This window comes from Rhipicephalus microplus, chromosome X, assembly GCF_043290135.1.
Source record: "Rhipicephalus microplus isolate Deutch F79 chromosome X, USDA_Rmic, whole genome shotgun sequence".
Lineage (NCBI taxonomy): Eukaryota > Metazoa > Arthropoda > Arachnida > Ixodida > Ixodidae > Rhipicephalus > Rhipicephalus microplus.
In genome coordinates this window covers 226891215-226908569 of record NC_134710.1, presented here as the reverse complement: position 1 = coordinate 226908569, position 17355 = coordinate 226891215, and the positions used below count along the sequence as shown (strand labels likewise).

Here is a 17355-nt window from a genome sequence, read left to right as displayed (position 1 = left end):
AAGCGTTATCAACCACCCTCGTATTTCCCCTCACGCGTCTTTGAATCTTTCCACATAAGCAACCCAATTTGTCTCCACCTGAAAAAAAACCACGTCAATCCTATACCGCCCCCCCCCCGACTTTCTTTAGTGTATGTGAAATAGAATGAACATAAAGAATGACAGCAAAAAGCGTCCGCTCACACTGAGAGGTTCGTGGTTGGTTAGTATACTGAGAACTACTTTTTACTGTCTTTAGCAAACGCTCAAAATCAGAAACCAAAAAGTGGTGGGAAAACACTCTGTCTTCCAGTGATCACACTGGTTACGGACGCTTTTCTCCATGGCATATGGAAACAAGATTTTGTGAACACTGAATGCAGACGTTTTTTCAGGTGAACTGCGACTAACGACAACATTGTTAATAAATACTTCGGTCCTAAACGTCACCGATCTAAGCACTGTTTGAGTAACAACCACGGTAACTAGCACTGACATTTCTTTCCTTTCGATATGAAAACAGAACATTTCCCGTTTGTCGATGGAAGTAAAAGACTGGCTGACGCCTATAGCCTCGTTTTTGGCTTTTTCTTTAATCATTGTACCGCCGTTTTTTTTCCTAGTGCACAGAACATGACGCACCACTAAAGCACACACTTAGTCATATTATATTCATCTAAGAATCTCGTCATTAGAAGTAATCACAACAATTATGCTCGTAGAAGCGTGTGTGACATCTGCGGTGACAGATGTTGGAGAGCGAACGCCAGTAATTTGGGGCACTAATGAGCTTTCATACATCACATAGGAACACCTAACTGACTTCGCCACACCATTTTTTCTTGCGAAAAGTGTCATGCTGATGCCAGTTTCAGTGCCTGTGGCATTTTCCGCAATCTCAGATGTTCTAAATTAAAAAAAAACAGAAATAAAACACTAACTTATGAAAACCTTCTTCCTATAACTGCAAGAACAAAAGTCTGAGCACACACAAAACATGCAGTATACTTTTAACAATTTGTAACGCCTTTCATTTAGCATAAAATTTGACACTTGATGTGCACCAAGGGCTTGTTTCCATAAGAAAACAAATAATCAGAGTGCACGCTAGTCATTGCGTCACGATTACCCCAAGTGTTTTACAGCTGCGTGACATGGCAGAGTCGGTTGAAGACGACATTGCTTCATTGCTTTTCAGGTTGAACTGAGTTCTTTTGGAGGTGGAACTGGTCGAACTGATATTTGGTCACTATTTATTTCACTCACTATCGGCAGTTGCTGAAGAAATTTGGAGACGAAAATTGAAAGCTAGTAGCTTTGTCCAAAAGGCGAAGTCGTTAACACAATGCTCAGCGCAACACATGATACGCTCTAGAGAGTGATATTACATACACTATAACATACACCAGCTTTGGCACCAAAGTTAGTCGAAGTATAAGAAGCGTGAGTTGAAGCTTGCCATGTGTTACAGTAGCGTCACAAACTACAGACTTTGTTGTGGCATTTCAGGTTTTTATAGAGAGGTTAAGAAGCAAAAGCAGGGGCACGTGATGAATATATTTGCCGCCGGGGGAAAACATAATCGCAATATGAAACTACCCGTGCATCAGTGCAAGGCGATGAAAGCTGAAGCTTTTGTACGTGTCGTTTCAAATGCCTCATCTTTTCCTGCCCCCATCGGTCAGGCTGGCGCAATCAGGAAGGTGAATGACCCAGTGCTCTCTGGGACACGCACAACACCTATATTTATAGGCGCAAAAACTTTCAGAAAACTGAACTAATGAGAAGGTTTATGAATGCAGGTAGTTCCCGTCGTACACGTTGTTTTGGGGGTTGCTAGAGGGAGCTGGTGTGCGATGGTTTTCACAGTTTAGCATGAAGCAGACGAAGCCAAAGCCGACATGGTGACAGGGTGACAATGCAAGGCGAGGTCCGCAATCACAAAAGCTCTCAGGAAGGGCCGCAGATATAAACAGCGATAAAAATTTATTAAGTGACAGATGGCCAAATTAGAGCCTGATTTTGTCACTGTACGCTAATAGGAACGCAAGGACAGATCCCAAGGGGGAACGGCAAAAAGCGTTTTCCCCGACAAAGCTGCAACGGCGCGCCGTATTTTAGAGTGCGTTTTTGAAATTTCTTTTTTACAAACGTTGTGGATGTCATCTTTATCGACATTCTCTGTTCCATGATTTCTATTGATTTCAATCTCCCATCTTCTCTGACCATCTCTATGGCTTGGATTTCCCGCAAGGAGACTTACAAACGAAGCGCTAAGCGTATGGACACACAAATAGAAGGCGAAAGAAAAATAAGATAATTTGTGGAAGTTTGAACTCCGGTTAATACCCAAGAAGGCGCTTCGCTTTCGCGTCTTAGGCAAGAGGTGCGGCGTCCAGGAACGTCATATCGTACAAAGATTGCTACCCGAATAGCAAGTGTTTAAGAACGCTCCCCTTTGCCACTGTGCAGCATCGTGCAGTGTACCACCGCTATTGTTGCCACTTGTATGAGTGTCATTGTTACCCCCCATATTAAAGATAACTAACCGACAGTGATGCCAAGGCAAGTATAAGGAATGTTGGAAGTAATTGTATTATCAATGTGAAGAAAGGAAAATGAACGAAGAGATGCTCCCACATTTAAACACACGTATACCTACAAATTGGACGAAGAGCTGACCGCCCCCGAAGCTCAGTTGGTAGAGCATTCAACGTATTATTTGAAGGTCGCAGGTTCGGTTACTGCAGGTAGCAAGTTACCTTTTCCTCCACTTTTCTTTCTTGATTCATTGTCTGTTAGGCATCATTGTCTTCCTTGGCATTACTTTTTTGGCATTCCTCATCTTTGGCATCATGATCTGTTCTCATAATATTGTGTCAAACATGAAAAAACGAGCCCTAAAGTTTACACTTCTTTCCTTTATTCATAGCGAGGGCTTCGTTCTGGCAGACTTGATGATGATCTCACCATTTTCTTTGCTGCTCTCACTGATTACTCTCACTAATAAATTCGATGATGCACTTTGTAAAGTGTCAAAACTGTATCACAAAAACCATCTACTTATCAATCCTAGTAAGTGAAAGTTTGAGGCCTTAAGATCACCTCAACGTAAGTTGACTTCTTCACCATGCAGTGATCGCAATTGACTCTCATTTCATTAGTATAAGTGACGAGGTATCCTTTCCAGGCGTTCCCCTCAATGCTAACTTTAGATTAAATCTCCATATTGCTCACGTTAGGAAAATGAGAGCATTTAGTATTCGCGCATTCGCGCATTATACTTTAAGCTCGCCCATATTTTTCTCACAATGCATTCCTGTGTATGTACTTCTCTTTCATTCATTCTTATGACATCGTTTTACGTAGGAATACTTATCATTCATACAGCATTTACAAAATCGGGCCCTTCGTGTTATTATTAACTGTACTCGCAGCAGTAACACCACTCACCTTTTTCCCGGCAATAACATCTAAAACGTTAACAACTAAACCAGGTTCAATGTAATTGTGTTTCTGCATGAACGATTTAAAAATAAACTTTTTTCTACTTTCATTGATTCTGAGCTTTTAACATTAACATGACCAGGTTTGCGGCGAACAATTACTTTCTGTTACCTAAAGTTCATACTAACTATGGTGAATCATCTTCACACTTCTGTGTCATCTCATTGTGAAATTCTTTACCCTCATCACTCAAGTGTAAAATTCCTTCAATGTCATTCAAAACCCCATTGAAAAAAACTTTTTGTTGAGCTTATAATGTTCTAGTTCTTTTTTTAGTTGTAATAAAATTGTTTGGCTGTGCATTGCACCTATCACATTTTGTACAACTTGGTTTTCTGCCGTTTTGTTTTCTTTCTGGTATGTTTAGTTATGTTTTTACGGTTCAAGTTGCAGCTGATCCTTGGTTTATTTACCATCAGCGAGTGTCCCGTTGCAGCTTATTACTTTGGGACCCTCGTCTGTGTATTTTATATTCTGTAACAATCCTTTCTCCGTAATAATAAAAAAACTGACTGATTGAATAATTCATTGATTAATTCAGGTAGTATGCGAGGCAGCGTTGGTCAGCTGCCAGCCGGTAATAAGATCACGTGCTGCGTGACGCGAACAGGCAAAAAGGTGTATTCCGCCTTTGCCGTCATTCCTGCTAACGGTGTTAACACTTCCCGGTTGCAATGCACACATATAGTTCAATAAGTGGACGGATGGATGACCGTGGTGGTTATTCAGTTGGTAGAGCGTCCAATGCATTTGGAGGTAGCAGGTTTAGTGCCTGCCAGTGCCAACTCATCTTTTAGTGCACTTTTCTTTCTTACATTGCACTTGCTACTAATAATATTCCTGTCCTAGGCATCACTGTTCGTTAGCTCTGATTACCATTGTGTCTAACAAAGAAAAAGAGCTCTTAAATTTACACTTCTTTCGTTCATAGTGAGGGTCTCAATTTGGCAGACTGGATGCCTTCGGGTAGTGTGCGAGGAATTATTGGTCAGCTGCCAGCTCGTAATACGGTCACGTGGGGCTAAAAGAGTGCTTCACACTAGCCGTTATAGCAACTGGCAGTGTTGACTGACGCTCCCACGTTTGAATGCACATATATACCCTAAAGAGAGGATGGAGGAATGACGGTCACCATAACTCAGGGGTAGAGCATCGGCTGCGTTATTCGAGGGTCGCAGGGTCGGTTCCTGCCGGTGGCGAGTTATTTTTTTGTTGTCCATTTTTTTTCTTGTACATTTACGATGCAATTACTTATAAGAACATCCCCTATACTTTCCTTGGCATTACTATCTGTTAGATCTCATTAATATTGTGTCTAACAAAAAAACGGGCCCTAAAGTATACACTTCCTTCCTTGAGTGCTATTCAAAGTACTGACTACGTTGAACTACGCATACGTTAGGGATCAGTCAATGAAAATAGCTGAACCAATACGCCTAAACAGTTGTTCGTTTCGAAATAGTGCTAAGAGCAAGAAAAAAATATATATACTTGCTTTCGAAGGGCAATATGATTGGTTGATTGATATGTGGGCTTTAACGTCCCAAAACCACCATATGATTATGAGCGATGCCGTAGTGGAGGGCTCCGGAAATTTCGACCACCTGAGGTTTTTTAACGTGCACCCAAATCTGAGCACACGGGCCTAAAACGTTTCCAGGGACAACATCGGGCCAGTGGAAAACGTACTTGTGATATGCTTTTTCACCAGCTGACAATAACGTACCTTAACCGGATTAACGTTCGCGCTATATTTTCAGCACCGAACAAACTGAGGGAGCTTTTTAATAACACTGCTTCCTGCGGTGGAGCAGTGGTTATAGTACTCGGCTGCTTATTTGAAGGCCGTGGGTTCAACCCCGGCCGTGGCGGTCGCATTTCGAAGGAGGTGAAACGCTACAGAGTGTTGTGCCACAGATATGTTCCTCGTTCGGGAGCACGTCTCACAAGACCGAGCCCTGTTTCGACGAACTGTCTCCCCCCCCCTCCTCCCAGTGCCGCCTTCCGTGCCGAAGAACCGTGCAGTTCCGGGGATAACGTCGCTTCCTCCGCCGGACCACTTTGCAGTTCCGGGTATGGCTACGTCTCCCCCCCTCCGAGCCCGAGAACTGGTCTGAGAGAATGGACCAAAGACGCTATTTAAGGCCGAGCTGGCCCCATGTTAGGAGATTTTTGCCCCAGCCGACGTTGTCGTGCTGGCCGGCTCTGTAAAACGACAACCTGCTACAGTAAACGCTACTTTTGTTGCTGTTTTCCAAACGGATTGCCTCCCTGTTTCACCTTCGGGCTAAGGCTTCATCGAAGTCCGCTCGACGGCTCGCCGCTCTACGCCACCGCTACCATCGCGACAGAGAAAATTCCTAACAAGAGGCTCATTTAGAGCGTGATGCCAGTGCCGGTTAAAGAACACTCAGACTGTAGAAATATCAGGAACCCTCCACTGCGGTGTCTCTCATAATCGTACCGTGTTTTTGGGTTGTAAAAACCGACATATTCTTCCCAAAAGGAAGTCCAAAAGGAAGAGACCTGTGCTCTGTCCTGGACACCTGGACACAGCGCTGTGTCCAGGTGTCTTCTTTTTGTACTTCAATTTTTTTGCTCAACTCAGTTAAAATGAATTACCAACTCACCCAGCAGTCTGTGTCTTTCAAATAAGAAACAATCTATCAGTTTAAAATTTCTTGGTGCCGCACTGTCAATATTGAAGTCGCACCACTGAACTTTACAGTTGCATTATAGCCAATTGTTTTTGAAATCAGCTCACACTCAACGCATCAAATCTGGACCCATAGATGAACTAGGAAACACCTGAGTATGACCACCTTCAATTTATTTGTCGAGAAAGCAGGCGTTTAACTAGGGTTACGAACACGTTCAAAGTGAATTGTATTTCTTGGAGGTATAAAAACCTGTCTGAAAGGCGTGAAACCATACATTGGGAGTTTAGCACTAGACTATCTGTTCGTATGTGCCATGGTTATCTTCCTATATGTGTCGGGCCAATACATACTGTAATCAGTATAAATAATTCAAGTGAAACGGTGTTGCTGCCTTTTGCCATAGTCCCTCATAGAGTATTGAGAGGCTGTGCTTTTACTCATAACATGTTTTACATCGTCTATCGTCCTTCTATCGTCGACAAGTTCTTCAGCGAATTTGCTGAGAAGCTCGATCCTGTTTGTGCAAACTAACTGTGCACAAAATTAAAAGCGCTGAACTAGAAGCCTTATAAATAAATGTGGCTGACAGTTTTTTTTTTGTTTAACAGTATACAATGTTAGTAACAGCTAAGAACCATGATTCTGCTTTGTCCGGTGATGTCCTACGACACGTAATAATCTTTTTTCCGTTCTCTATTTTTTCTGTATAAGCTAATCATTATAACACATTCCTTTATAACACGATTTGCAAATCACAGTGTGTTTTGCAGTGAAGTAGAGCTCATAGACTCTGCCGACCATATTACCATGTACCCTCGCCTTTACCAAATTTTGCGTTCTGTAATACATCTTTAATCAAACTTAAATGACAACCAATGTAAGGCATTTGCCCACCACGAGAGTCATGCTATGGCCATTGTGTCCCTAACACGCTTTTCTTTATTGTCGAAATGTTTCATCACAGAAATGCACTTAAACATACTTATCGTATATGAGTGTACTTCAATGCACTTCTATAAAATCAATATTACTTATCATTTGCAGCATTGCACAATTTGTTTTACGTTTTTCAAATAATGAACTGCTATTCTGCAATAAATAGTAGGTTTTTAGGCTCACATTTTCCGCTACTTATCTCTGTATCCGCTAAGAGTAGTTCATTTTGTGCAACTATTTTTACGCAAAGCAAGTTTCGCGTTGCACGACACACTATCATGAAGCTGCTTCCTCGGCTTTGTAATGTTCTTTGCATTACACTGGACACAAAGTTATCAAATGAAACGACAACTGATGTACGGGCATAAGTGGCACAGACGTGCGTTCACTTACATAGATTTTCGATGCCATGGTTCCCGCGTCAGAAGCGGTGGCTCGGCCGTGTCGCTGTTGCGCTTAGACCTACGTAGCCGGAACACTACCAGCCAGACGACTAGGCCCAGCAGCAAGGCGCCAGTGACGATGCCAGCCGTGATGATCCATATGTAGACCCCTGCGTAACAGACAGGACGTCGAGTTTACTCATTATCACATGCATATAGTGACAGATACACGAACGCATTTTTTTTTTGCCTATGCAAGAACTGGAAGGCACACCTGCGAATACGTGTCCTATTGTTTGATGCGGGGGCTTTTTTAAGTTGGTCGATCACCTTAACGTAAGGCGCTAACGCGGAAGGACTCATTGAACACAGGAAGGTCTTCACTAATAGCGTTACGCGATGTTTCCTTATACTGTTTCATTTGAAAAAAACCTTAAATGATGGCATCCTGTGAAAATAAGCCATCTTTATCAATTATTGCACGCAAGTTCCAGATAGTAAGAAATGCTAAGGAAAAAGAATACTATAAAGTACAAACACCTGAAGAATGATGTACGGTTGGTTTCATTATATAACTGAGTCATAAACTCCTACACTATACTCATAGTGAAATCACTGTGTATTCGCCGCATACAAATTAAGAATAGTCACAGCACGCATTGAACACTCCATTTCTCTGCAATCACTATCCAAAATAAAAAAAATAACAACTTCAACAGCGAATAAATGAAATCGTGGCAAACACCAAATTCAAGAAATTGACAGTAAACCCATACGCCCGCAATAGAAGAGGAAATTTATGCAAGTTTTTACAAGCCCACATGTGGTCAAATTACGGACACATTCACGTGTTAAAAAGTGTAGAAAATTACGCAGATCCATGACACCGTGTATTTGCCAGTTTGAACACGTCAAAATACCTTCCTCGGCATAAAAAAGTCGCCTATTTATAGTGGCAGTATTGGCAGATAAGCAGGGCTTTCGCTAGGATTGTATGCCTGATGGGCAGATGTTCGACAGGCGCGATGTGGCGTGCACGCAGCGGACGGCATTTCTTTGATGTTGAGTGAGAAGTAAGGTGTGTAAGCCACTTCCAGTCAATGAATGAACGATAAAGGCACGATAATTTCGTCGGTATATATATTGAAAATGCTGAAGCGAGTCCATCACAAATATAAGAGATGAGTTTGCTTAATCATCGAATCGCGTTTAGGAATCTCTGGAATACCTACCCCCCATTTTTTTATTTATTCTTTCCCCTTCGTCCCACCTGAACACAGCTGTCGCAGGTGGAAATACAATCGAAGTTTTGTGGAAACAAGTGAACGAGAATCTCCTGGTGACTTGCCGGAAGAAGTATCCAGCAAGAAATGGCCCTATTTCAGTTTTTCGCCAATATCCGAAATACTGCTTAGTAGTGTAACAGCACATTAATTCGTCATTACACGTTATACAACACCAGATGGTCAAAACTCCCGGAGCCCTATACTACGACGTCTCTTATAATCATATCATGGTTTTGGGACGTACAAACGCAGAAATTAGATTACTAGCACATGAAGCACAGCACAAAGTGAAGGAAAAGATCGTAAACTGATAACGTCATTGAGGAAGGTATATCCGTTAATGATTGATTGATAGATATGTGGGGTTTAACGTCCAAAAACCACCATATGATTATGAAAGACGTCGTAGTGGAGGGCTCCGGAAATTTCGACCATCTAGGGTTCTTTAACGTGCACCCAAATCTGAGCACACAGGCCTACAAGATTTACGCCTCCATCGGAAATGCAGCCGCCGCCGCCGGGATTCGATCCCGCAACCTGTGGGTCAGCAGCCGAGTACCTTAGCCACTAGACCACCACGTTGGGGCCAGACCCATTAATACAAAAGTCTTATCAATATAAGATGGTATATATAAGATGAAGGAGAGGAAAATAACAAGCAATATGCTGCGCAATGCCATTACAAAATTTATACCCTGTTAAAAAACGCACGTGTAATTTTCTTGACAAAAAGAAAGAACGGTGCATTCAAACACGAAGTAGCAGCTTCCTCTACTCCACGGCCTTCGATCATACCCTCAAAGGACCCGTCATTGGCCTATATACATTGTAGCTGCTTCTATGTCACTCATCCTCTCCGACAACATCGCTTTTCAAAATCTTTTTAGGAACAGGAAGCTCTGTGCTTTTGTGGCCTTGTCCGCCATCAATTTCGTATTGCACACACCCAAGTCACAATCCTGCAAAATGTGTTTGTTTTTTCAAAACTGTGAAAATTTCCAGCAGCTCCAAATTTGTGCTCGTCGATGGCTCTTGTCTCTTTCGCATTGTCATATATGGTAGTATTAAAACAAGCCTGTGTTAACTTTAGTGACATTAAATATATTTGCTTTGTTGTATCCTCATTGCCATACCAGACGAGCATAGCAATATTTCAAACATGCTGACGAAGAGTTTTTCAAGGGACGCTAGAACTTGAACACGCACCCTGATGATTTCTAAACATTGCCTGGACAAACACAAAAGGAATGAATTGCGCGTTATCCCAACTTACCCTCACTATTCACGATTCATACTGCGACCCTGTATCAAGAAGCAACTTGAAGCGATATCGTTCGGATATATCTCAGTACGACCGCTTAATTTTTTCAAGATCAGAATACTACGTGCTTAAAGGCCAAGTTGCTAACATTACATTATCATTCCACAAAAATACGCAAATTTCGCAGAAACCATTATTGTTCTACGTTCTGTCACATTCTGTGCAATTATATTAATGCAGAAACAACCTATCAGCAATTTTAAAGACATGAAAATTAATGAATAATAAAATACGAGGCAGCAAATCAATTCTGAAATGCTCATCGACAAATTAACCAGTGTAATTACTCATAATGCCATTTCCTACTGATGTTCATTTCATTCTTTTTTATGTCTGTTTGGTGAAAGCGATGAGGATAACTTGCTATAGCTTCTCACACGGTCAAAATAACTCGAACATTGTTCATGGTTAATGGTAAATACTTGAAGCGAATTTCAACGTTGCGAAATTTCGTAGCGTTGGTGAAAACGATGTAGAAAAATAAAATGATGTCCAATGAGTTCATCTCCTTGTACCTTTTGCTTGTGAATACCGCTTCACAAGTTAAATATCTCACCGTACGGAGATTGCTATAGGGTACAAGCGTGAACAAACACCTTATCACAACTTCATAGGCAAGAAAAGGAGAAAAAAAAAACAGCTTTCTGTTTATGCTGCATGTGCGCTATAGTCAACACTGTGTGCATATTCAATCCAAACAAAAAACAGAGAGTGAATAGATAGAGAGCCATGAAAACTGGACGTTCCATGCAACACTATAATTGTCCGAGATCTTCACCGTTACCTGTCATTCTTTTCAGTCTTGACAAAGTTGAAAGAGTTTTCGGTAGAAGTGTACGGCGGTATTCTGAAAGGCCATGTACATAGCTCGCCAAGTTGATTGGCTTCAATTGCATCATAGGGTGCACATTGCGGTAGTTATTCTATATTATTAGATCAGGCCAAATAGGAAGCGGTTTCTATTGAAGTGTTACCTTATGGCGTCATCACATATGTGTCGCCGCACAAATATTTCGAAAGTAGAACACGAGCATTCATAACACAATTTACTGTACGAGCATGGTAAGCACAAGTCAATATATATATTTGTTTCAAAAGGAGCTTTTACGAGAATATGTTCACTACATTATATTGACAAGCAGAACAATAATTCCGAGCATGCTTCTGAAGTCTTTTCATTGTGACGCTAGAACTGCAACTGGAACTTGAACGCTAGATCTAGTGCCTTCAGAACAAGCAAATAATTGACCTTACTTCTCCAAAGGGGCACTGCAACACGTTTTAAGTAATAATAGAATATTCTCCCCAATAATGCAGGATGATTCACAAATGAACTTCAACAAAAAGTTTTAGAATCCATAAAGTATGAGCGAAGCTCCAGGTGTATTAGGTCGCACGCTTCAGGTGGTTTCTTTCTCCTTTCGTAATAGCGAGCGCTCTGAGAGCTACGCAGGGAAGGGCATGGTGAGGGGGCAAGAAAATGCGTCCTTTCGACGGCACGTGCCATGATGTTCAGCACTTTTTTTTTCTTCAAACACCCGGCCACTTTCAGCGTGATTGCGAGCGCGCGTGCGTGGCTCAGCACCAATCAGCAGCGTTTTTTGATAATGCTCAAAGAAAGTTGCAGGGCCCCTTTCTAAGGCCCAAATGTAATGCGTCGGACTTCCCTGCCAGTACCATCTGGGCCAAGCTTGAGATGACTAGTCCGGGGTTGTGCAAGCCGACGCAAGACACTTTTATGCTTCCATACCTGGACCAGGAAACGCGCCCCGGCTAAAGCTCCAGCTCAGACACCTCACTATCTTTGCAGGTAACTCGGCACTTACGCGCCTTGATACACGCCCACGTATGATATGCGCAATACCAGCATGGAATCACTATCGAGTTTTCTCTCATTGTATGTGGCAACGCCAGATACAAAAGTATATAAAATCACAAATCCATTTTCCCGTGCGTCTGTTTAATTCTCATGAGGTGTTAAAAGGCTCATTTGTCCATGTGAAGCTTTATAATTGTACCTTACTGTCATAATTTCTAAAAAGTTGTGCATTGCCTAAAAACAAAAAAAAACAATCTTGTATATGTAAAGGGACATTATGAATCTCGTGTACATATTTCAACCTTAGAGGAAAAATACTTGTCATCATGCATTTTACCTTTTCATAACTCAACTGTAAAAACATTGTCCTCTCTATACTACATTTCGGTTTTGATTACTACTAATACCAAACTATCACAAATTTAAATATTTTAGAAATTTCTTCCTTGCTATATTGAAAAAAATTGTTAGTCTTAGACACACTTTCTTTGGCTTCAAGAATGCTGCAGTCGACATTTAGAAACGGGCTTCTCTTTTTCGCGATTTACCAGACACACAATGGTACTTAGGAACCTACACGGGTATGAAGACCTTTCATTGAACTGTTTACTACGTATACAAAAGCTGTACAAGCGAAAACTCCAGCAGAAAGCCATATCCATTGACTTTATGCCGAAAACAAAGCTACGTTCTTATAGACTATCTTAAACAGTTTGTGTATAAAATTTCTTCCCCCCCCCCCAAATTAATAATAAAATAAAATAAAATCAGCGTGGTCGAGCTGTTTATTACCTTCGAACACACTGGGGAAGTATCATTATTTAATAGCGGACGTTACGAAACTTATATCTTCTCAAGAACAACTTATTCACAAAATTTTGTGTGGGATGCGTATATAAATCATCCTCGCATAGATACATCATAACCTCATGCGGCTTCCAGCGAAAAATGCGCAGACACCACTATCATCACAACATATGCGACGCAAAATGTTTCGCATAGACTAATGCGCGTCTTTGCATACGGCGATAATTCTGCGGTTTAGTTGTCCGGTCCAAGTGCACAATGGGCGTTGAAATCGAGTTGAAATGAATTATGTTTTTAGGCCTCGGTGATGCTGAATAAGCAAATATAACAGATTTATAGAATTTAAAAAGTGAAAGTTTCACTACAAGGAAGAAGCAGTGAGTGGTATATGGGGTTTAACGTCCCAAAACCACCAGATGAATATGAGAGACGCCGTAGTGGAGGACTCCGGAAATTTCGACCACCTGGGGTTCTTTAACGTGCACCCAAATCTGAGCACACGCGCTTCCACCTTCATCGGAAATGCAGCCGCCACAGCCGGGATTCGATCCCGCAACCTGCGGGTAAGCAGCCGAGTAGCTTAGCCACTAGACCACCGTGGCGGGGCAGTGTAATAGATTCGAACTCTATATGAAACATATAACAACGGCAACGACAGAAATGCGCCTGGAGTGTTCATGTAATTGAATGAAACATCAGCGGTGCATGACAGGACTGAATATAACTTTAGCAGTTAACAGTTGTTAGAACACCGTCATAGGACACGGGTCATTACCCTATAAATAGGCAAAATAAAGGTTACAAGAGTTCAGGCTCGCAATTTCGTGGCAATGAAAGATTGCACAATTACAGGAGACATCTTGCACTGTATATTCAAATCGATTAATATGTGGGGTTTAATGTATGTTTAAATCGACAGCATTACCCTTCTGCACCAAAGGGCTGTGTTCCTCGAGCACAGTTTCTGTGGTTAGGACGTCGGAATTCATAAAGAGGAACGCGTAGCAAACAGATGACCTGTTTATGTGTGTTTGTTTCATTTTACGATGATTAACTCTGATTATGAGCACACTGAAACTTTTGGCCGGATAGCCTTTTCAAGTCATGCAACGATGCCAATGAGAGTTCGAATTATGTCGGTGCACTAAATTTCAGACTGGGGTTTTCGCAACCCTGCTTACTGTGACAGAGGTCATAGTAAGCAGGGGTGCAAGCTTTGCTATTAACTAAATCACACTGTTTATTGTGCATTAATAATTTTATAAGCATTTTTAGATTCTTTGTCCCTTCATCATACTGGCCTGGCTCGAGTCCGTTGTGTGGGGCCCAGTTCATCGGTCACAAGCGGTAGTGTTGTTGCACACTTCTCATCTGACCCAACTTTTGACATAGAGCTGTCTCATCATTTGGAGGAAAATGGTGGTACTGAATAAATTTGTTAAACATCAATTGTTTTCTCAGGAAGAGTACGCATCCACAAGCGACCACGATCTTGTCGCTAACGGTGCTCCAAAACCACCCAAGGCCTCGTTACCACGCAAATTCCGTTCAAAGAAACCAACCCATCTCACATCCATGAACGCCCCAGTCGAGTCTAAGAACAAAGAAACTTCTCACAGCAATGCACTAGACTCCTGGCCAGATATTCTTATAGACTACATGCCAGATTTGCCAGTTCCACTTACAAGCAAATTTGGGCTTCTTTTTTCGCCGAGTCATTTGTGCAATTTTCCAGTCCCTTGTCACGTTTTACAGCGAAAGCTGCTATGAGATCACAAGGGCGCCGTAGTTGTCCACCACCACCACCACTACCACCGGTGTCCATAACCACTATCACACGAAATAAGAAAAAAAAAACGCCAAGCCTGCGTGGAACGCGCAGCACTGTCACAGCGAAAGCCGAAAGAGCGGCCTTTTAGAGCCTTTTTAACACTTTTGGGTAGCTCCTGCAAGCACACTTGCGGGTACCCACTACGCCATTATTTATAGGCAGGCATTCACTGCCATCCTCGGAGAAGCGTGGTATGCCCGCTGATCACTTGTAAGAAATTTTGTGCAATTTTTTTTGTGCTGTGGCTGACGACGATAAAGAAATTTGCCAGAAGCTTTTGTAATTGTAAAAGTGTGTTAAAATGAACTCATCGCTAGCGTTCACTGACAAGCTGCCTCTTTGCAGCAACAATACCGAGGCGGGAGTGCCAACAGCCAGCGTAAGCGCACAGCCCTTTCCACTTTGTTTCCCACAGCGGCCGCTGCAAATCAGCCGATGTAGGGTTCGAGGCTATTTGACACGCGTTCACGTGTTCGAACTCGTACTGCTCACGATAGTACTATCGTGAGCAGTATGAGCTGGAACATGCGAGCACGTGGAAAATCGCCTCAAAACTGAGATAACAACGTGGTACTTCGATGGTGCTGCCGAAACCGGGGGGGGGGGGGGGGGGGGGGGGCGAGTGGGCTTTTTCGCTTACAGTTGACCATCCCACACGATCGTTGCTGCGGAACGGCAGCGAATTTTATTTTTATTTATTTATTTATCAAAACTGTAGGTATTTTGCAAACCCATACAGGAAGCGGGCATACAACATCACAGGTAAACAATTAGATACAAAGTTGAGGAATACAATATTTTGAGGGACGATACGCGCAACAGCAGAACACTTACAATAGCGAGTACAACAATACTACATTGGTGCTCTTTTCATACACAAGACGACGACGAAAAAGAATAATAAAAACCACGTACTACGCATGAAAAACAATATATATGTACAAAAGAGTACAATGCACCACGGCAAAACACGTTTTTCGCTATCGCAACAACAAGAAGAACAGCAAAATATAACTATACTGGCTCTGTTACCTGCTCCACAAAAGAACAAAATTCATCAATCGCGTGCCATTGGGAACTACCAATGATAACACGAAAAGAAAATACACAAAAAAAACGAAATAGGCCAAGTATGCGCACCAAGAGGCTCAGCGAGCCTCACCAAGATGTAATAAAAGCATGCCATCTGCATCATGGCAGGCTACTTCACAGCCGATATCTTTGTTGCTGCATAGCCGGATGAGCCATTGGTTGTGGCTGTGCGGGTTGATGTGGGCTCACATCACCACTAGCAGCCACTGACGCGCTATAAGCCGTTTTTTGCCGCTAAGATATTGAGGCGGGTGGGTCGACCGCTAGGAAGCGCGGCACCCTTTCCCTTTTGTTTCTGAGAGCGGGCGCTGCAGATCATACATCGTAGGGTTCGAGGATATTCGACCCACACTCGCGTGTTCGCGAGCTCATATTGCTCACAATAGTACATAATTGACACATGCGACGCGCTGTTTCAACACGAAGAGAGACAAGTGAAGAGCACAGATAGAACACAACAACGTGTTGTGTACCTTGCAAGCATACTTGTATTAGTATATGGCCCCAGGAGAGTTGGCGACGGGTTCTAGGAAAGGTGCTTTCCCAGCTTTCGCTGTGACTGTGCTGTTCTTTCAGCGCAAGCACGGCGTTTCTTGGGGGGAGGGGGGATGACTTGCATTTCACAAGCAAATATAGTTATTTAAGTGATGATCACGTTCACTAATGGCGATGACTTTGAGTAGTTGAGTGCATAGGTGTGTGTGGAGTTCTCAATCAAGGGTGGCGAAGGGTCACCGCAGTGCTCCCCCCCCCCGTCCGTCCTACTAAGTAAATTTATGGGTAAGATTTCTTGCCCCACCTTGACCCCCCCCCGTCCCCCGTGCACCAGCCTATAGTTGAGTGTTGAATTCAAACAAACGTTGCGGCCGGGATTCAACAAGCGACGTTAATCATGTGCTACCAAACGTGCGTTCAAATGAATGGAGACTGCCCTGGAGACAATGTTAAAAAGCAGCTATGAGCTTTCATTCACAGTTTCGCATATTTGCACTGTACAAAATAATAAAGTGCTTTCAAGTTCTCATTCGTGTTTGACTCATATCTTCAATATTAGCAAAGTTTATTATGTTTTCACTTATTTTGAGCTTCTATTGAGATGAGTATTCACTTTTTTTCTCGGTTGCATCTGGCGACACTGCTACAGACACCTGGTGAAAGACATAAGAACTTTAGAGCAAAGGAAACTTCTTCTGTTTCTTATAAAGTAAAGGATGAAAGATGAAGTCGTCACCATGGTCGGTACTCTAGCAAGTACTATTCGTGTGCTGCTGCGAAAGATGCAAAACCGACAGTACGAGGCACTTTGTAACTTCTCCATACCATCAATCCAGTTCTCGCAAGCCTGCGCTCACGGCTTTTTGGCAAGCTTCACATAAACCAAATTTGGTATTACGCGACGTGAATGAACGAGGAAGGTAGATTATACGTCCAAACATGATAATCATGACATGCGCGTCATGTAACACATTATTACATGCTACGCTCATAGTGCGCTCACGGCCGTTTCACACCTTTAATTATACCAAATTTGGCGTTACGTGACGTGAATGCATGACGAAGGTATATGACTTGTGCAAACATGATAATCATGACAGTCATGTCATGTAGGAACTTGACTACATACCACGCTCACGATGCGCTTGCGGCCGTTTCGCTAGGCCGACATATACCAAATTTGGTATTACGTGACGTGAATGGATGACAAAGGTATACATATAAGTGACACATCCAAAC

At 42.5% G+C, this 17355-nt stretch overlaps 1 protein-coding gene across 3 annotated transcripts in view; it reads right to left on the bottom strand.

The window, feature by feature from the left end:
- The window catches only part of LOC119187446 (synaptotagmin-15), a 149756-nt gene that overhangs the window by 45975 nt on the left and 86426 nt on the right, over window positions 1-17355 (bottom strand). For all 3 annotated transcript variants that reach the window (XM_075878722.1, XM_075878721.1, XM_075878723.1), the window contains exon 2: window positions 7476-7635. In XM_075878722.1, the coding sequence (XP_075734837.1) occupies window positions 7476-7635 (160 nt within the window). The remainder of the gene's footprint in view (window positions 1-7475; window positions 7636-17355) is intronic.